The 21,718-nt window shown below is 33.3% G+C and overlaps 3 protein-coding genes across 4 annotated transcripts; 2 read left to right on the forward strand and 1 right to left on the reverse strand.

Moving 5' to 3' along the window:
* Positions 1–1,688: 1,688 nt before the first annotated feature.
* Positions 1,689–5,563, forward strand: LOC125866302 (uncharacterized). Its single transcript, XM_049546641.1, has 4 exons — positions 1,689–1,877; positions 3,225–3,424; positions 4,644–5,119; positions 5,227–5,563. Exons 1-4 carry the CDS (start codon positions 1,727–1,729, stop codon positions 5,264–5,266), a joined length of 867 nt encoding a protein of 288 aa, XP_049402598.1. The 5' UTR covers positions 1,689–1,726; the 3' UTR covers positions 5,267–5,563.
* A 1,383-nt stretch (positions 5,564–6,946) lies between these two features.
* LOC125865616 (uncharacterized) lies at positions 6,947–13,787 on the reverse strand. 2 transcript variants are annotated; one of them, XM_049545820.1, is made up of 8 exons: positions 13,619–13,787; positions 11,154–11,876; positions 9,858–10,046; positions 9,382–9,473; positions 8,589–8,648; positions 8,408–8,477; positions 7,977–8,180; positions 6,947–7,854 (listed from the first exon to the last, which is right to left on the reverse strand). In XM_049545820.1, exons 2-8 carry the CDS (start codon positions 11,835–11,837, stop codon positions 7,468–7,470), a joined length of 1,686 nt encoding a protein of 561 aa, XP_049401777.1. In that variant the 5' UTR covers positions 11,838–11,876; positions 13,619–13,787; the 3' UTR covers positions 6,947–7,467. The 2 variants fall into 2 exon arrangements, with proteins under 2 accessions (XP_049401777.1, XP_049401776.1); XM_049545819.1 differs by lacking the exon at positions 9,382–9,473 and adding an exon at positions 9,631–9,722.
* Positions 13,788–20,035: 6,248 nt separating this feature from the next.
* LOC125865431 (uncharacterized) lies at positions 20,036–21,069 on the forward strand. Its single transcript, XM_049545628.1, has one exon. It carries the CDS (start codon positions 20,106–20,108, stop codon positions 20,967–20,969), a length of 864 nt encoding a protein of 287 aa, XP_049401585.1. The 5' UTR covers positions 20,036–20,105; the 3' UTR covers positions 20,970–21,069.
* The last annotated feature ends 649 nt before the right edge of the window (positions 21,070–21,718 follow it).

Genomic DNA, 21,718 nt, shown 5'->3' on the forward strand with positions numbered 1-21,718 from the left:
GTTCCAATGATATTAATCTTTTTAGGGCAAATGCATAAGTAGCCCCAACCTATGCCCGAAATTCTAGAGACACACTTATACTATATTAAGGTCATATTACCCCCCAAACTTATTTTATAAATAGTTTTCTACCCCTTTTCGGCCTACGTGATACTATCAATCAGATAAATTGAAAAATTATCAACACGCGTTGAGCCCAAAAGATAGTGTCACGTAGGCCGAAAAGGGAAAGAAAATTATTTATAAAATAAGTTCGGGGGTAATAAGACCTTAGTATAGTATAAGTGTGTCTCTAAAATTTCGGGCATAGGTTGGGGATACTTATGCATTTTCCCATCTTTTTATCTTCTAAATTTTTATTTAATTTTCTATGAATCTAAATATTATAGAGTTGCAAGATATTTGTTTACTTTCTAAACATAGCTGTCTAGTTTCATTTTTATATTTTAACTATTTATTTCTTTTTTCGTTGGACATTAATTTGTTTTTAATTTTTTCTCCAGAGTAACTGTGAGTATAAATCTGTGGAACCATTTCAATTTTTTTTAAACAGTAACATTTTTTCTTTAATAAAAAAATTAAATTAATTCTATTTAATTGGTTGATAATTTAAAAGTTAAAAATTAGAGATTAATTGTAGCGCTGACATTTGTAGATTATTATTATTAAATATATACTTTTTTACTAATCAGTTTTTAATTATATATATTTAATTGATTTTTTAAAACTCAAAATTCAAGACTCCAACTTGTCTTTTAAAAAGTAACTTTTTAAAAAAAGAAAAAAACAAACAATTTTAATTGGGTAAAAAAATTATAACTTTGTCTTCGAGTTATATAATAAATATTACTCTTCGACAATGTGACTTCTTTAAACGCTTGAACTACAATATTTTTCAATTGAGTATTCGAACATATAATAAATATATTACTCTTCGACACTTTTAATTCATGTTTTTGAATTCTTTTTACTTAGTACTCTCAAATATCTATTAAATAGTCTATCAATCACATAAAATATAGGAAAAAAGATAAATATACTCTCGAACTATGGTAAATGGTATGTACCATTCGTCATACTTTTGAGACATTGGTGTCTCTACAGTAAAAAAAACTAGAGCATATATACCATTTATACTAACGGACATACAACATGTCATAATCTTATCCACCGACCCGACATTAATTAAACATCAGATCGACGGATAAGATTGCGCCATGTGTTCCTATTTAGTCTTCCGTTAGAGTGAATGACATATATGCTCTAATTTTTGGACGGCAGAGACACCAATATCCAAAAAGTATGACGAAGGATATCTACATACCATTTACTATAGTTCGAGGTATATTTGTATTTTTTCCCTAAAATATATAATCAATCTCATCTAATTATATATAACAACCTCTTAACCAAAACATGCCTAAAATTTTATAATTTTTCAACACTTTACATGTAATTAAAGAATGTAACATAATTTAAATAGTTAAGCAAATATATAACATTTTTTTTGAGGTTTCCCATCGAGTGTTCAAATTTATTGAGTCAGACTAAATTCAAATCACGCACGGAGAGGTTCATCCGAAATAATACTTGAGAAGTAAAAAAAAAAAAAGCAAAATTTTGTTTATTTCTTGTACTATTTATATTAATTTTGTTATAAGAATTTTTTTTCTGCATTTCATCAGCTCCCCTCTTTGTGAAGATACAGAGTAGAGAAAATAAAAAAATGATACTGAATTCTGCTTTTTCTGGATTTGTTCAATGGAAAATTCCGAAGAAAATGGTAAATTTAGCTGCTACAAATAATTTAAATACAGAGAAGCTGCGAGAACAATTAGACCATCTTCATAAGGAAGCACAAAGCACAAGAAATAAAGGTAATTTATTGTCTAATTTTTCTCATCTTAAATGGGTTTTATTCCATTTTTGTCTCCGTAATTTTGATGGGTCTGTTTGGATTTGGCTTTATTTTATGTAAAATTACTTATTTGGGGATTTTATATGTGAGATTTTGGGATCTTGGTGTGTAAATTGTTGTGAAGTTTGTATCTTTGATTGATTTTTCTTTATTGGGTGTTGAATTTGGTGGTGGGTTGTGTGTGAATTTGTCTTTCGGAAACAACCTCTCTACTTTTACGAGGTAGGGGTAAGGTATCCTCCCCAAAGACTCTGTATTGTGGAATTACACTGGATATTTTGTTATTGTTATATGAGGATTTAGACGTGAGATTTTGCAAACTTGGTGTATAAGATGTTGTGAAGTTTGTATCTTTGATTGAGTTCTCCTTTATTGGGTGTGGAATTTAGTGGTGGGTTATGGTTGAATTTGCATTCCGAGAAACAACCTCTCTACCTCCACGAGGTAAGGGTAAGGTCTGTGTACACTCTACCCACCAATTACAATAGGTATTTTGTTATTGTTATATGAGGATTTAGACGTGGGATTTTGCGAACTTGGTGTACAAGATGTTGTGAAGTTTGTATCTTTGATTGATTTCTCCTTTATTGGGTGTCGAATGAAGTGGTGGGTTATGTTTGAATTTACATTCCGAGAAACAACCTCCTCTACCTCCACCTCGTGGAGGTACACTCTACTCTCCCTAGACCCTATTTGGTGGGATTACACTGGGTATTTTGTCATTGTTATATGTGAGATTCCGCGAACTTGGTGTATGAATTATTGTAAAGTTTGTAACTTTGATTGTTTTTCCTTCATTGGGTGTTGAATTTAGTGATGGGTTCTGTTTGAATTGCCTTTATGTTTTGCAGATTACTTATTTGAGGATTTATGTGTGAGATCTTACAAACATGGTGTGTAAGATGTTGTGAGGTTTATGCGTTATGATTGATTATTTAGTGGTGAATTCTGTTTGAATTTGGTTTTATCTTTAGCATATTACTAATCTGAGGTTTTACATGTGAGATTTTACAAACATGGTGTGTAAGATGTTGAAGTTTGTACCTTTGAATGATTTCTCGTTTACTGGGTGTGAATATTCCTTTACGTTTTGCAAATTACTTATTTGAGGATTTACATGCGAGATTTCATGAACTTGGACAATTTGCCTTTACGTTTTACAATTTCATCTTGGATCACTTTTATCCAATAATGTGTGTGTGTCTCTGTTTCTGTTTCCTTAGTTATTTTGCTCATTTATTCTATGGACAGCATAATATTTATTGAACAGTTTGAGTTCTCACTGATCAGAATCCTGGCTATTCAGCAAATAATGCAAGATCGAGGCTACTTCGGTTGTCTGAAGCAGCAGAGAGATTTCGGCGACAAGCAGCCATTAGTGTTCGAACAGGAAAGGAGAATGACGCCAGGGAGCTGCTTTTTCAAAAGAAGAAGATTATGCAAGCCATGGAGCAGTCAAAGAGTCGCATTGAATTGCTCGATGAACTTGCAGCAAAGCTCAATGAGGTATGGTTGGATATCTTTTAGTTTTCTCGATTGGGTGGTTGCTTTTCTTCAGCTGAGGAGGTTGTTATGGTATTCAAGATCTAAAATCTTATTGGAACTTATCAAAACTAAATTAATATCATCACCACCAAACTTCATCGATTCAAATCTCTACTCAACAAGGTGCCTTAAGGAGAACTTGAAGCTGGTTGTTTGTGGAAGCATTCCTTTCTGTGGTTTTGCTTCTTTCCTCATGTGAAAGGATTTAAAGATTTTGTTCTAGAACCTTACTGGGTGCTTATATCTGTTCAATGTTGTTGCTCAAACATCCGATACGATAAAGTGTTACGCTGATACGGTTGTTTCAATTAAAATGGTCTTATGGTATTGAGTTGTCATAAAAAGAAACCGCCCCGAGACTTTGACAGGATGTCTTAATTCTCCATGTCTTTGATTCTTTTCTGGTGATATGCGATCATTGATTACAGACATTGCTTGTTCTTTTAAGTACACAAATTCAACTCCTGTAACGGCTCCACTGAGTAATCAAATGAGAATTATTCATTAATTTTTCAGAGAGGGGTATTTCTTTAGTTTACTGGATGTTGGCAAATCAAATGACATCTGTACATAGAAAATGATACTTCTGATCACATTACGCGCAGAGTTGAATAATTGGGCAGTTTTGTGTACAGCAATAATTTTTTAGGCTACCTACTCTGTTGTGAGTTGTGACTGAAGGGAGCTGCTTCTTGTTTTTCTTATTTTACTGTCTTCTTGAAGACGTGCTTCGAAACTGAAGGGATAAGTTCTAAATTCTTGTTATGCTATAGTCTTGTGTAGGGTGGGTATGAGGATTGCTATCCTTACTTAACTAATCAGAGGTATAACTAATCATAAGTCCCCAACAACCGAGACTGGTAGTTTTCGTTTTGGTGTCCAATTGAGTCTAAAATTTCCTTCACCTGCAAAAATTTGGAAAAATAACAAAACATTTTAGATACAAAAAATAATATAACATTTTTATGTGGTTGATTAAGGATTAGAAAACAAGGGAGATTTGCATCCTTATTGTGGTTGATCAAGGAAATTAAATAAGGGAGAAGGTTGAGACTAATGAATTACCAAAAAAGGAAAGAGACATTTTTTTAAACGGACTAAAAAGGAAAGTAAGACGAACAAATTGAAACAGATGGAGTGTATATTTTTGCTCTTTTTTCACGATGTCTTCTATTTTCAGGCGATATCTATGCGGGAGAAGCAGTTGATTGGAAATGTTGCTTTAGATCTTGAGATTGCTATAGATGATGCTCCAAGTCCCGTCCGAATAGTATCTCCAAAGGATGATAATGCAGACAATTCAGATGAAAATGAAAATGTTGACCTGGAAACTATAAAATTAGATGATAGTCAAGAATTGCAAGCTCCCTATGATGGTAATGCAGACCTTAAAAGTGATAATGAATTGATAAATCTCGAGGCATCAACAAGTGGGAACATGTCCAAGGAAGCCGACAGGATCAATAGTTTAAAGGGGGTATCTTCATACGAGGAGTTTTTGGAGCATATAGACCAACAACTAAGAGATATTGAAGTAGAACTTGTCACCTTTTTGAGATTTTCATCCTTAATACTTGAAAACAAAGATAAACTAGAAAACTCAAAGGTACAGCAAGCACTGGACGTTCTCGAGGGTGTTCATCAGCTTAGAGGGAGGTATGTATAATCGTATCCAGAAGCAAATGAGCTTTTACTTCTCATTGCCCCCTTTTTCAGTGGTTTTGTAGGAACATATCTGACACAAAATTTGAATTGGTTTGTAGAATTGAAAGCATAGTGCAGAAAAAAGCCGGTGTACATTGAAGTTTTTTTGCACTATATGCAATTCTTGCAGTGGCTGATGTTAAGGCAAAAGTTCTTTTCTTTGTGGTTCCTGTTGGTGGTTGGACTTCACTAAGATCCTAAGCACTCTCTCAGAGAATCAAGTTGCTATAAGATAATAAGGTATATGCTTTGTGAACAAGAGGAGAACATCACAACCCATTTTCACCGGTGGATATAAAATTCATCATATTCTTTTGTAATATATTTCTACACTCTACCAACTCTTGTCAAATCTCCCTTTTTCAATTGTACATTCAAGCAATCATATCTCCAGTACCCTTTCTGCGTCACTACTTGATCTGTCAGGTGGTTCAATTTTATAGCTGTTTTTTTACAAAGTTTCATCTGATAACCAAATCCCGACAGTCTTTGATTCTTGAATTCAATGTTTTGTTGGCATTTCTTTTCTATCTCCACAGTGAAGAGCATCAGAAGATGCATTTATCTCTTAAAAGCTAAGGCTCTCTATTTCCCCCCTGATGCATCTTGTCTATCACCTATTTTGTTTTTAAGCATAATGTCAGTTGGTTGCTGTTGCTTATGTTGTCCACTTGTGGGATTACACTAGTATGTTGTTGTTGGTTACTCTACTTATGTTGTTCACGATTTTCCCCAGTTTGTCTTCCTGAGTAATTAACTTGTCATCGACCATTCATCTGCGGGGTCTGCCAGTACTAAAGTTTTCAACAGTTGCTGATATGCAAGATATCACACTGATTGCTGATTTACTAGATGTCATCTTTTCTTATTTCCCTCATCTTCTTGAGCTTGGATATGACGTACTCTCATTTACCGCAGCAGTAGAACATTACTTAGCACGATCATTGTACTGTTTCCTTGAGCCGAGGGTCTATCGGAAACAACCTCTCTACCTTCCGAGGTAGGGGTAAGGTCTGTGTCCACACTACCAGATCCCACTTGTGGGATTACATTGGGTATGATGTTGTTGATCTCTGTACTCTGAGAAAACTATATAAAACAACTATGCTTCAGTCCCGAACAAGTTGGGGTCGACTATATGAATCTTCACTGATCATGTTCATCTCGTTGGTTTTTGTAAATGAGCAAACGCGCATGATGTAGCTGCTGCTGTGTCCAATCCCAGTTGCTGAAGATCCTACACAAGCTTCTTTTATTTGTTTAAGATACTGAAAGTTTTTGTATACCCTCTACTGAATAATCTTTATATTCTGCAGACTGGTATATTCTTAATTTTGTTAATCTTTTACTGATTCTGTATCCTGTACTTACTTAAATTCTTGCAGTTAGCATATGGTAACTTTATTTGCAATATTTTTTTGTTATCCTTACATCCCAGTGTGCTTACTAGTAGCCAATTTATGCACCCAAGGGTGTTACCTAATGATCAATGAAGCCAAGGTTTAAAGACAATTGTTTTATGATTTCTTTCTATATGTCTAAGCCTTAGTTGAATTACTTGTACTAAATGAAAAGTAGCAAATAACTAGTGAAATAGTCGATGTACACGCCAGCTGCAAGGTTATCGAAGAAAAAGAAATGATAGCCAAGTTATTGCACAACACCTTTCACAATTATGGAAAAGGCATAATCTCCATTAGTTGTAACTGATGTTACTCTCACAACTGGTTCGATGAGAAATAACGTTCATACCCATCTTTGAAAAACAACCACTGTCCTGGAATTTCAAATACCATCAGTGACACTCCAAGATATTAATCTTGTTTGAAGCAATTGCCTAAAGTAGAAACAGTTTCCACTGACCACTTTTCTGAGATAACCAATATCTTGAAGTTTCACAGGTAGAATTTCAAACTCCGCGACAATGACTATTATTCAATTACAAGAGCTGAAAAGTGACTATTCGCGATTGTTTTCCCATTGCCTCGACTACCAAGAACATATCACATATGTAACCATGTCGACGAATCCATTGAAATTCACATACAAAATCTAAGAGCTCAACTGTATTTGGAATTAGGCGCTTTCTGCTTTTTATCATGTAAGCAGAACAAGGAGAATAAAGAACAATGCCCCCTGTAAATTCAACTTATGAAGCAGCAGAAGTATTCTATCTATGCAGTTATTAGAAGTTATGTTACTTTTTTTCTTCCTTCTCTACCAGTTGTGACAAGATAGACAAAATTTTCCGATTCTCATCGCGATGCAGTGTAGGAAGACTTGGCATTTCTATGTTTTGATCAACTAATGACAACATATTTGTCTCCATCTGTTATTATACCTGCAGAATCAACTGACTTCTTGGCTTCTGAAGCATCCTTTCGGACTTGCACGTGCGATTCAGCCTCGTGCTGGAACATCTTCACGAGTTCTTGTAACTCTAGTTTCCTCACCTCGACTTTCTCCTCGGTGAATGGTTTATTCAATCCAAGATAGATCAATCCGATAGCAATCAACCCAGCTCCTAGTAAGACAAGGGCGAGAGAGAAGAAGGCAAATGCATACGGGGATCCCTCGTTTCCAGGAATTCCGTCCACATTTATCCCAAATAGCCCCGTGATAATAGAAAGAACAAGTCCACAACCCCCGAATACCCCTAGATTATGTTGGACTCGAAGGCTCCGATCCTGAAGTAAAAGAATTTCAGAGTAAAAGCTCAACAGGATTACACAGAAGTGACTGCCAAGCGCATTTACTAGTTATAGAAATAGACTAGTAAATGTATCATATGTGAATAGACTTATGGTACCTGTAACCATGCACGGACAGTACTCTGCATGACATCTTGAATTGTAAATAAGCGGCCACGAACCGCTTCTTGTTCTCCAATCATTTGTCTTGTACTTTTTAGTATTCCTTGAAGCAAATTCCTTGCAGCATTCCCCCTAAGATGTTGGAGAAGCTCGAATACAATCTCTTCTCTTGCATGTAAAGACCACTTTACCCGTATAACCTAGCAGAAAAAAGATAGAGAATGATGCATGGTTCAACTCCGACACACAACATGCTTTTAAACACAGGCTGAAATACAAAATCCTCTCAATGATGAAAGGAAGTTTATGGATAATTAGTTGCTTTCCTACATTTCTCTTTTTTCTCATTGGCATTGGCATCGACTGGATTAAGCACGTTTTCATGCTTTGAGGGATCAATTTCCTGCAGCGATGAAAGTAAAGGTACCTGTGTCGACAGCCTTCTAATCTCTTGATTCAAAATTACACTGAACAACTGCACATCTTCATGGGTTCTCCTGTCCAACAGGGATAGTTTATATGTTTATAATAGATGCCATTAACTAAACCAAAGGCAGCAGAATTTCGATTGCAGTGCAAGAGCAGTTTATAATCATAAGTGGAAAAACCTGTTCATGAACTTCAGTTCAGCTTCATCAGCTGCCCCAAAAATATACTTCCGATATAACCTAAAAGTTTGTGTATTAGTTGAATTCACAATCAGAATACCAAGCGACATTGATCCATAGTGACAAAAATTATAGATGAACTCAGCCGTGCAACATAAATGACAGATCAAAAGCTATCAGAAGTATATAAATTTCTATCATGCTCACGGCATATTGAGCAATTGGAAACTAATAATCAAAGTTGCAACTTCTGACGAAGTAAAGTAGTCTGAACTGTAAAGATTGATCAACGACAGGAGTCTGGTGGAACAGAAAGCAAAAGAACAATATTTTCACAATAGCTTAATACATTTTAACAAGAAAAAGGAAAAAAGAATGATCCATGTTTAGCAGTGCGTTAAAGAAGCCCACCTACAAATTACACAAGTATTCCTTAAGGTTATGGTATGAATACAATTGCTCGGATGGTAGAACCTATTTCCATCCAAAGCGCTAAGTTCACATCTTGGTCAACTTTTATTTACTCAAGACAACTCATATTTACTGATGAAGTTTAGTATAATTGATACAGTCTAATGAGAGAAAAAGAACAAGAAAATGCATCAATTCCTTGAGATGGAAAAAATGTTAAAGGTGAATTGTTGGAAACAAGAAGATATGTGCAAAAGGGCTTACAAACCAACAAGGAGGATGAATTCAAAAGATTAGTCAAATTATGAGATATAAGCATGCATTACTTTGTCTCCTAGATCCAAAAAGAAGTGGGTTGAATGAAACAAGGGAAAATTGACACCTGTCATCCCACCGGGCCAGGCGACAAGCTAGGAGTGCTACTACCTCATGAATTGTTCGTGGAACATTTGAAGATCCCGCAGCAAGTAGTTCCTATGAACACATCATTAAACTGTGAGATGCCTATCAATAANCCAACAAGGAAAACGAATTCAAAAGATTAGTCAAATTATGAGATAATAAGCATGCATTCCTTTGTCTCCTAGATCCGAAAAGAAGTGGGTTGAATGAAACAAGGGAAAACTGACACCTGTCATCCCACCGGGCCAGGCGACAAGCTAGGAGTGCTACTACCTCATGAATTGTTCGTGGAACATTTGAAGATCCCGCAGCAAGTAGTTCCTATGAACACATCATTAAACTGTGAGATGCCTATCAATAAAATGTCCAAGCCTCAAGGTTTTTATTCCGCTGTCTCTATTAATGTCAAATGCAACATAGACAGTAGGATAGATTTATACATGATCATTGACAAACCTGGACTTCCGCAATACCTATAACATTGATATTTGATGCAGATCCTTTAACATGCAATGCAGTTAACAAGAAATTTTGTGATTGCCATGACCGTATAACAGCTGGGATATCATCTTCTTCAACATAAGGATCACCAACTGACTGCCCCAAGAGCTCAAATAGTAATCCACCAGCAACTCTAACAGGCACCTTCACCAAAGCAACAAGAAGTGAAGATTATACAAGCTCAAATCTGTGGACATAGTTTTCACACAGAAATATAACTACCATTGTAGTTAAGAGACAATTCTATAATGTTAAATCCTTTGATGAATTGTCACACCTTCATGTTATGAAATATTCGTTTTCCTTTTACAGATGATCCATGACGCTCTGCAGAGGAATTGTTGTAGCCTACCAGATTTTTCAGGTCCAAATTTAGATCTAGACCTCAACTAAGAGCATGCATAAAAATTAGAACAAACGTTTAGTAAAAGCAAATGCAGTCTCGCATAGTTTGATTTTCCTCCCATTTCCTTCATAGATATTTGTTGAAAATACACTCTATTTGTATCTTTGGTGTTCTTATCAGAGTTCACAAAGGAAAATTGAGAAGAATCAAAGAAAAATCATGCAGTCTCTGAACACTGCACAAAATACTTTTGTGGGAAGATCCTATATAAGTTGATAAAGCCACTGTCTCTAAATGATTTCGTGCGAGATAAGTAACAACTAAGTAACTCATGTCAAACTGGAGAGAGAAAACAGTTTAACAAGATCAAATGACCAGTCACCAAGTTAAAAGAAAAACTGCAACCTCAATGTTCTTCTATCAAAATTGGTTTTCCGAACCTTAAGCATACCATTTAGCAAGAAAGTTCAATTTACGGTCTGTATTCATTCGACCCCTTCTCTCCTTTTTGCAATCTCAGGAAGAAATATTTAGCATCTTTTGCTGCTCCTCTTAAGAAACTTCTAGAAGGTGCAGAGAAGTAGGTAGTTGGTGAGGCAAATAAATTATTTTTTTGAGGAAAAAAAAAAGAAAACATGATACTTGCATCTCTTTTGTCCAAGCTTTTCACAATTATCAAGAGTCAACCATCCTTTAAGTCATTTTCAGGAACAATAGCCTATTCTTAGATCCTTATAAACTTGTACATCCTAAAAAATAAAAGAAAGGAAACTATCACAATCCAGGTAGGTTATACAATAGGTTAGAGATCCTGATGCTATTAGGAGGAAAAAGAAGGTTCAGTCTTCCCAAAGTTGTTATAGCAGTACGGATTGCTTGAGTCTAAACTTATAGAAGGTAAGTACCTCATAAAGAAGGTGCTTCATGCGTTCACTGATCAGCTTGCTTTCATCTCGCAAGGCAATACTTATGGCAGGATGTAGCCACTGAGCATTGCTTAACCATGCATTGATGGAAGGGTGACCTGCAGCTACATGACACCACCAAGTTGGTCCAACTGGACTTTGCCAGTATGGAGCTGCAACATCTGCTACAGTGACATCATCTTCCTCATCACTGAGATCAACAGGCTGAGAGGCCCAACCACTATCAATATGCACTGTTTGAAGCAGCTCAGATATTCTAGACCATCCTATTGGTATCCAGTAATTACCAGGAGACCTTTCTTGGGACTGATAAGGATAGTCTTGTTGATAACTTTGGCCATCTGCATTCTTGATGTCAACATACGCAGATTCTGTTGTATAATGAGGTTCTATAAAGTGATCTTTGTCAACATCTTGGGGTGAGATGTTACTTGCACCATATTTATATAATGGTGGTTTTTTAGGTTCCCTGGCACCATCATGTTCAGTAGCTCTTACACCATTTGTCTTCCGTTGGCCACGGACAAATTCAAAGGCACAAAGCAGGCCATCTGTCCATAGCTTACTACCCAGCATGACATCTCTGGACAGTTGCTGTTTATTATTCTCTCGGTTCTTCATACCATTGTTCATTTTTGCACTCTCATGAGTTACACTACTCATGCCACTTTCCCTTTTCCTGATTCAACTAAGCCAGCATTCCTGAAATATCAGCAACTGATGGACCCAGTTGAAAAAGTTGCAAGATGAAGGAAAACAACAAAACAAGAATCACGGGGAAGTGGTATTATCTGAGGATTGTGAATGTAAACATTTTGCCAAGACCAGGTCAGATCTGTACTATAATCTCATGAAACCATTTAACAAATAATTTGGGTTGTTGTCCAATTGTTATGAGCAAAACAAAAGGTTGTATAATTATGTCAGAAAACTAAAGGAATTACTAGTACCAAAGGAACCAATGCTGCAGGTAGGAAAGACAAAAACTGCATACCCACTTATAAATCTACCACTTCAATAGCGACTAACGATACATTAAAATCCAAAGGAACTAATGTCACTGATAGGAACATCAGAGACTGTACTACCAAGATCTGCTACTTCATTTCAATAAAAACTACTACTAATGAACTTATAAAAGCTCCCATCTTTCCCAAGTATCATTTGCGATGACAAGAACAGCTGCAAATCATGGTAATTCTTGTTTGTAATAAGCCTAAACAGAAGGGTGTATCGTATTCAGTAAGGTATATTCACCAGCACTTATGGTAGAAGCTATGCACAAAACTTCACAGACTAATTAATTCATCAACAATCTTGATGATTGTCAGGAAATATGAAAAAATCAATACCAGAATAATCATAATTAGAAGAAGACAGAGAATATTCAGCAGGTAAATCATATCAACATGTGGAATCATCTTTGCATCATAGGCCAGATTGAGTAAGTATAAATAGGAACAAATTCCCCAAAGTTACATAATTTGCACGTTAACAGTCAGACAGTGATGCTCATGTATAACAGTTCAGCCAGAAATCCTCTGAAATGGTATACTTGGAAAGCATATCGTGCATTAAACAGTTAAAGTTACAATCTTAGAGACATATGCAACAAGGCATTGTCAAGATCAAAGGACAGAACAGAGAATAGAACGACTGAGGTGCGTTTGGTATGACAGGAAGTTTTCGGTGAAGAAGTCATTTTCTAGGGAAAACAAAAAAAACAAAAAGTCATTTTGATGTTTGAGGAAGTCATCTTCCATTAACACTGTCCAATTCTTACTTCGTATCACATTTTCCAACCAACACTCTTTTTTTCATAACCAATAAATCCCGAAGGGTCATTAGGGCACAGATCAATATGTTGTGTCCTTAACACTAGAACAAAGCACAAGGAGCTTTGGTCAGACCAACAGGTACATATTATTATCAACAATGTCACTCCAAAAGCTCTTACAAGCACTATCCAATATCATCATCTATATTGTCCATTCACCAACCAAACACCTATGTTGCTCAAACTCTTCAAACATGCTGACGGGTGTATACCAGATCCTCAAAAACACACTATTTTTTAGAGAATCGGACACGGATACGACATTACTATTGAAGAGTAGGATCAACATAGCCAAACACTAATAAGTGAAGCCAACACCTATTTTCCTAGAGAAAAAAAAGACATTTTTTCCTTGACTAATTCCAACGAATACCTACCACCTGCAACCTCCCACCAGTGACACGCACCAGGTACCATGGGATATTGTAACAAAGTGTTACAAATTAGAATCCCCTTCATGCTAATTGCTAAAAAGGGTAATTAATCCCGGAACCAAAATTGAAAATTTCTTTCAAAATCACCCAATTAAATCAACTATAAACACGCATTCTTCTCAAATTCGAGCTCATTTCCATTTCTAAAACATAAACGATTCAAGAAAACTTACCAGTAATAAGCCGCCGACTGGCCCCTTCAGCTCCAGAGATTTCTAGTACTAATTTATATGAAATGGGTGTTTGAAAAAAACGGTTCTTTGATGTTCAATCAAAACCTAAAATGCTTCCAACATACTTGCTCAGAATCTATGTTACAATCCTTTCTCCTTTGTATCATATGGCCAAATTGTCAGTTATCCACCTAACTTTGTTCATCGGTTGTCACACTAAAGGCCTGTTTGCCTATGCGATATGGTATCATGATATGAAATTATGAGATAAAATTGAAATTTTGTTTAGACATGCAATATGAAATTTTTGTGTTGTATATTTTCTCATAAATATAAATATCACATACGTTGTAAAACTATTAAAATAGTCTCAATTGATTATTCAATCTTATCAAATAAATAAAAAATTATAAAATCACATAATAAATTATTACAAAGTTATTTGTTCTCTACTTAAGTAATTGTTTCATTTAACTTTAATTTAATAAAAAAAATTGAACATAAATTGTAGTGTACTAGTCTTTAATATAATCCTCGCACATAGTACGGATAATTTCCTCACGTTGAACTTGCATTTCTCGATCATGTGACCGAGAAAACGAACCAACATTGTTACTTTGAGCCATTTGTTGATCAATACTCCCTCCGTCCCTATTTACTTGTCCATATTTCCTTTTTTGGTTGTCCCTATTTAGTTGTCCATTTTGACAAATCAAGAAAGGACAACAAATTTTTTCCTATTATACCCTTATTTACACTTCTTGAAAATTGTAAAAGTGTATGATGTTTCCCTCCAATTTATTTCACTTTAATTCAAATAAGTGGTTGTAATTTTGAAGTGAAAAGTTGTCATAAGGGTAAAATTGTAACTTCACTGTGCTAATCATTGTTGCCTTAATCTGTGTGTCATTTCTAAAGTGGACAACTAAAAAGGGACGGAGGGAGTATCATCCGCACCTATATTTTCATGCTCATAGACCATAAATATTTCATCAGTACTTTGATATTATCGCAAATAATTATGTAACACTGCACAAAGCTATGACAATTTTCACTTGTGTATCAATATCATAATGATTCATGCTTTGTTTCAATATTCTAAATCTATTTTTCCAAGCTTCAAAAGTCCGTTCAATCACATTGCGCAGAGATGAATGCTTATAATTAAACAGTTCTTTGGGATTTTGAGGCTCTCTTTCACTTCCTCGGTAATCTTGCAAATGATAGCGTAGTCCTTTGTGTGGAGCTAAAATTCCTTTTGTGTTTCGGAAACCAACATCAACAACATAATATTTATCTACAACAAACATTTTATAAAGAATTACTAAAAACATATGTGACGTAAATGAGACAACTTTGTGTAAATAAATAATATTTATTCTAAGGATGTAATTTAAAGTTACCATATGACGAAAATGGAAATTGTGACGTTGGTTCAACAGTGCATTCTCAAGTACTTTACTACCATGTGCAGTACCTTCCCAACCAACAACAACAAAGGTAAATCGCATATCAAAATCACAAGCACATAAGACATTTTGTGATGTTTTTCCTTTGCGATTATGATATGCTTGTTGCACCGCTTTAGGAACTTCCCCTTCTATATATGTTCCATCAATCGCACCAACACAATCCTATCAAATAAAAAATACATCAATATTAGTTTAGTGAACATAAAATAAATTGGAAGCATTATAGAATGCACTTCATAAAAATAATGTTTGTAAGAGTAATAAAAATAGTGTTTCCAAGACAATGCAAAGTCATAAAATAAATATTATCTCTTTAAACAAAGTTGATAGAAAATATGTAACTAAATACTAGTAACTTACACATAAAATATAAACGTGCACTTATTAAGGCCATAAAATAAATTTATTACTCAACAATCGGTTGGTGTGAGTTAAAGTGACTATATGTTGGTGAGAATAATAAATTTTTTAAAGTAATGATGTGATTATAAATTTTATTTACATATAAAATAAATGGTTAGTAGATATAAATGTGGGTTGTTTTAACAAAATATAAACTCATGGATCAATTTTTGTATTAAAATATCTCAAATCATGATATGGAATTCCCATATAATTCCATATCATAGTTTTTGAAGAATATGGAATCAACGTAAAATCACATGTCCAAACGCTGATTCCATCTCACGATACCATATCGTGATATGGTATCGCATGGCCAAACGCCTACTAAATTGATTGTTATAAAAAAGGGTCTTTTGATTGTTACCTAAGGATAAATTTAAGATACGATACTATATAATTTAAGTAATAATAAAAACAAATATTACAATATAATACAACGGATAACAACCATCCAAACAAGGTGTAAATCATGCAAGTTTCTATTATTTTCCAACTTAATTTTTTCATGTACCTCGAAAAACTATTTTATTACATAAATTTTTCTATTGTATTTATTAATTCTCACTCTCACGGTAATTTCAAATAATTACATATTATCTCATTATTTATTAATTTCATATCAGATTTCAAGCAAAATACACATAGGTACATATAATTTTGCTATTAAATATATCTAAAATATAAATATATAGGGAGAAAGGTAAGCGATAGAGGGAGAAAGGCGAAAGAGAGGAGAGAGAAGATTGAGTTAGGTGGGAGACAAGTGAAAGAGTTTGTATTCCTCAAACATATGCGGATCACAATTCATTTTGAAATATGAATATACAGAGATGAGTGAGAAAGGATGTCTACCCTAGATGCATGTGAATCCACTTAGATATGTTTATCTGGAATAAATTATGCTTAATTTTGATCCTCATATATTCAAGATACTTGTATTTGAATATATCAAATACATATATCTGGAGATCGAAACCTGACACAGGATCTATTACTCATTGAAATGACAAGCATACTATAAAGCATCAATATCTAGTGATATCGAGTTTGAGTTATTAAGTATAAAAATATTTTATTAATAAAAGTGTAGTCTTCAAAAATAAATTTTTCAATGCGTAAATTCAAATTTGATGTACAAACTATCAAGTATCACCCCTAAATCCTTAAAAGGAAAAGAGATTATATTTATTATTATTTTTACCTTTTCTCTCTCCCTTTACTTATTTTGAATTACTTCATTATCGTCACTCTAACAAGCAACTGTCGACCACAAATAAAAATAATTATATGTTACTATAGTTTCTTCTAATTTCTTTTGGACATTTTAAATGCATCATGGGCTAAAATTCACCAGAGTTACTTATTACTTTACTTAACATTATATATATATATGTTGAAAAAATTAGAAATTTCTTTAGATTTTTTAAATCAAATTAAGAGTTCATTTTAATACTTCATAAATATATTGCAACCAAAATTGAAGAAATTGACACAATACAAAGTCATGCCTCGAAAAAGTCAATACTTCTAGACAACAAATTATTTGAATCTTTGATTCGATCAGAAACGTGATCAGTAGCAAAATATAATACTAGACACTAGTATCCTAAATTTAATTAAACTTTTCAAGTTAAATTCAATGTATATATTGTTGTTCATCTTGTATTCCTAAGATACTTAGAATAAAATTTTGAAGAACTTGGTAAGATACAATAAAGTTTAAGAACATTTTCACAACTAGAAAATTAAAACTAGTAGAGACACTAGAATCAAAAACAGATTAGAAAAAATATACAAAATATTTTTTCTTAAAGAAGAATTGTTGTCAATATGTGTTTAAAGAATTTTACTGATTCCAACAAACTTTACAGAAACACGAAGTTATCAAAGTTTAATGAACCAGTGAAGAACAGAAGAACATAAATTAATTCACAAATCTAAAATCTGTAACACATACCAAAATCTGAAAAAACAGAAAGAAGATCAAGCCCACTGAATGCACAGTGTCCCCTTAAGGAAATTATTCCCCTCTAGTATTCGAGGTTTGGTTTGGAATATCTTCCCAGGATAGAGTGATCTCAATCACCAGTGTATTGATACCCAAAACGTTGGTATCAGTGAGCCACTCAACGGCAGTAAAGTACACTTAGAATACTAGATTTAGTAGTAGAAGAAGAAGTCTAGAAATTGGTTCTTTTAAAATGAGAGGAAATCCCTCAATTTATAGAAAATAGAGGATAGTGTGAAAAGGTTCTTATTGTGCCTTACCGGAAAGGTCACAAACCTTTGAAAAGTCACAATCTTTCGAAAAGGTCACCACCTTTCATACAAGTCACAACTTTTCATAAAAATCGCAACTTTTGATAAAAGTCACAACTCTTCATAATAGTCGCAACTTTTCATCAAAGTCACAACTCTTCATAAAAGTCGCAACTCTTCATTTTCCATTCACACCTTTTAAAACCCAACATATATTAATTAATTAATTTTTCCATTATTCACAATCACTGGTGGAACCGCACATACAATATATTACTATAATTTTTCTAAAATAATTGCTAATTTCATAATCAGTAATTGTCGTTCCTTACAAGTTGGAATTTGAGTATTAAAATTAAACTACTATATATATTGAAAAATTCATTTGAGTTTCCTCGTTAAATAATAGAGCAACTTTCACATATAGCAAACACAAAATTCATAGTTGTATGCTATAGCAAAGTTTGCATAATTGCGCTCCATAGCAAACATAAATATGTATATTTCGCTATACATATACAAAAGAAAGCAGTTGTATAATCTGCTTTGGTATACATATACAAAAAGATCAATTGTATAAAGTGAGAGAGACGACTGAGCGAGCGAGATCTGAGAGAGGGGAACAAAAATATATGTATATATACAATTTTCACGCATTTTATACATTTGCGTTTTTGTATAAAGTGAGAGAGGCGAGTGAGAGAGTGAGATATGGGAGAGTGGCGAGCGAGATCTGGGAGAGGGGAGAGAGGGGAACAAAAATATATGTATATATACAATTTTCTCTCGCTTTATACAATTTGCGTTTTTGGAAAAAGTGAGAGAGGCGAGTGAGAGAGCGAGATCTGGGAGAGGGGAGAGAGGGGAACGAAAATATATGTATATATACAATTTTCTCTCGCTTTATACAAACACAAACACACTTTATACACTTGCGTTTGTATAAAAAACGAGAGAGGGGAGGGAGAGAACGAGAGTGGCGAGCGAGATTCAATAGGAGAGAGGTGAAATAGCAACAGTTTGCCATGAGGTACAATTAAATCAAACTATATTTATAGAATTTAATTTGAATTAATAGTTTGCTATTATATACAATTTTCCCTAAATAATATTATAACTTATTAATGTGTTGTAATGAGATAAGATCCCTCAGCGATCTTAACTAGATGTATCGCGTTCAAGCTACTTGGAATAAATAAAAATTTGTAGGGAGTGCCATATCAGATACGTTAATTAAAACGTCTCACTTGGTTTCACTTTTAATAATCTAATATGCGGAAAATACTTGCTCTTATTAATTTAAATTCACGTCATGTATCATTCATAAAGAAAAAAAAATGTTGTACCTATCTTGAGTTTCTTCATTCTAACGAAAATAATATTTTGAAATTTGAAATTTTTAATTAAAAATTAAAAAAAATCTTATTTTATTCGACATCTATTGATGGTTATTGTTTAGTTGTTATTCATGATTAGTTTGACACAATTATCAAACAAACAATTAAAAAATATATTTTATAATATTGATCAAAATTACATAGATAAGTATAAATTAAATGAATGGAAAAAAAAATTGAATATGTCAACATGACACAACTCACCAGTGTGTTGTTAGTATTTAAATCATCAAATGTCATAATAATGTTATTCAATTATTGTTCTATCATGTACGTAACCTTTTGTGTGCCACATGTTTTTGTGTAATAGCTTATAAACTATATCATATATATAACCTATTAGATAAGTTTGAGCGATGAGCTTGATCGAGAATGCATTGACAGGAAAAATTTATCTCTGACATCTTTTATAGAATACAATCTGCTACATCAACTCACTCACTTTAACGAATTAATTTTTTACTATATTTTAGCATGTTATAACATAACATATCTTATTTTTCAAATTATTACTGAACCCCACTTATTATGAATAATTACTTTTATTTATTTTTACATGATCTAAAATAATCGTATATTTTTTTTCCGCACCATTAGTAATTGGTATACCTAATGAGATCTGAAAATGATAAATATATGTAGATCTTATCTCTATCCTCTGAATAGAACGAGATTGTTTTCGAAAGAGCTTTGACTCAATTTTTTTTTTTGCACTATGAAAAAAGTTAAACTCCTAACCCCTAATTTATACTCAAAAAGTAGAATATTTTTAAATGAAGTTGATAAAAGGGACCCATTATCAATTAGCTTTAGTAGCCACTCATATATGTAATATAAAACTATATAATATCCCCTTCTATTCTTCTACTATTTTCTAACTTCTTTGTTCTTTCTACATTAATTAATCTTTCATATATACATTGCATCTTTTTGTTTTGTTATTTTTCTCCATATATGGAAGAAATTAAAAACCAAAATCTCCTTCAACCTCTCATACAAACAACCAACACAAACTCTTATGAAAATGACCACAAAATCATCTCTTATTCATCAAATACAAGTATAATTCTTAGGCTTGTTATGGTCATTTTTGTAGGAATAGTCTCCTTATGGGCAAATTATGAAGTTTCCAAAGGTTTTTCCATAACTATTGTCAATGAAGCCATTGAGGGTACATTTGCAAATAAGCGTTTCAATCTCTTTTACGTGTCAAACGATGAAGCCACACGTTTAGTCCTGAGGACTAGTAAATTTGTTGAAAATATTCTTTACCCTATCAGTGATCATCAGGATTCTGGTCAACCAGGAATTAAGAAGCAAGTCAAACACGTCATCCTTCAACTATCTAGTCGGAATTTGACTAGTCCGGTTTTCGTTAAGTTGTCTCGAGATGAAAAGGATGTGTTTGTTGTACATATAAGTCCTTCAATTTTGGAAGGTCCTAATTATAAGCGTGACATGTTTTTGGCGTTGCAAAAAGGTATGGCGCGTATATGGCTATGGGATGGTCAAGGTAATGCCCCGTCTAGTCTTGTAAATGGCATGATTGAGTATATTACCAGTTTGGCTAATTTATCTGGACATATTGCGTCAGAATCTGAATCAGTCAAATCAGTGAAATTAAACAGGAGTTGTTGGAAGAGCAAGGATAAAAGGACTATAGTAAAGTTATTGAATTATTGTGAGGGGAAAAAAGAAGGATTTGTTAGAAGATTGAACAAAGAGATGAAAAATGGTTGGCATGAGAAAATAATTGATGATGTATTAGGAATGCCAGCTTGGCATTTATGTGAAACTTATAATAAAGAGATACTCTGAATAAATTTGTGATCGAGTAAATAACTCTATTAACAAATGAATTAGATTGATTGATAAAATAAAGAGATTTGTCTAAATTATATATTTCATTGTCATTTTAGGATCTGATTCTTTTGAGGTTATTATTTATATAGTTGACAATTGCTTCTGAATTTCATCTCTGCTATAGAATTGAACGTGAGAGTTTTTTCTCCTCCATCTCCCGTGAACAAAAATATTCTTCAAGTGAATTATTAAATTTTGTAAGAGGATATAATATTTTTTCTTGAGCCGATCGATGATCTATTGAAAAATACATGACAAGATAGGGGTAAAGAATTTGTATATATTCTATATTTTTTGGACTTTACTTATCGAATTACATCAAATATATTGTTATTATTGTGTAAGAGGATATGATGTTTTTCTTGTACCGATCAATGGAATATTAAAAATAAATTTTTTATCTGATAACAAGATAGGAATAAAATTGTCTATATATATTTTTATCTTCTTCAAATGTCACTCGTAAAGTTACACCAAATATATTATATGATTGAGTAAGAGAATATGACATATAATTATTTGATGGAAATATAACCACATGCCCCCTAATAATGAGTGCACCAAACATAAGAACATGGCTATAAATGAGAGAAAATGAAATGGGGTTGTGGAATTAATTTCCTTTTTTTTTAATTTAGATAATTGAAAAAACAATTTATGATGCTTCATTTTTTTTTATTATCTATTTATCATGGCCAACTATA

Source organism: Solanum stenotomum, chromosome 5, assembly GCF_019186545.1.
Source record: "Solanum stenotomum isolate F172 chromosome 5, ASM1918654v1, whole genome shotgun sequence".
Lineage (NCBI taxonomy): Eukaryota > Viridiplantae > Streptophyta > Magnoliopsida > Solanales > Solanaceae > Solanum > Solanum stenotomum.

Bases quoted from the DNA above. Each gene is read 5' to 3' on its own strand.
- LOC125866302 (XM_049546641.1), top strand. From the start codon at position 1,727: ATGATACTGAATTCTGCTTTTTCTGGATTTGTTCAATGGAAAATTCCG. The intron at 1,878-3,224 runs GTAATTTATTGT...CTGGCTATTCAG, and splicing joins ACAAAGCACAAGAAATAAAG to CAAATAATGCAAGATCGAGG. The intron at 5,120-5,226 runs GTATGTATAATC...ATTGGTTTGTAG, and splicing joins GTTCATCAGCTTAGAGGGAG to AATTGAAAGCATAGTGCAGA.
- LOC125865616 (XM_049545820.1), bottom strand. From the start codon at position 11,837: ATGAGTAGTGTAACTCATGAGAGTGCAAAAATGAACAATGGTATGAAG. The intron at 9,474-9,857 runs GTTTGTCAATGA...ATGTGTTCATAG, and splicing joins TAGGTATTGCGGAAGTCCAG to GAACTACTTGCTGCGGGATC. The intron at 8,181-8,407 runs GTACCTTTACTT...TTTTTCTGCTAG, and splicing joins TTAGAAGGCTGTCGACACAG to GTTATACGGGTAAAGTGGTC.
- LOC125865431 (XM_049545628.1), top strand. From the start codon at position 20,106: ATGGAAGAAATTAAAAACCAAAATCTCCTTCAACCTCTCATACAAACA.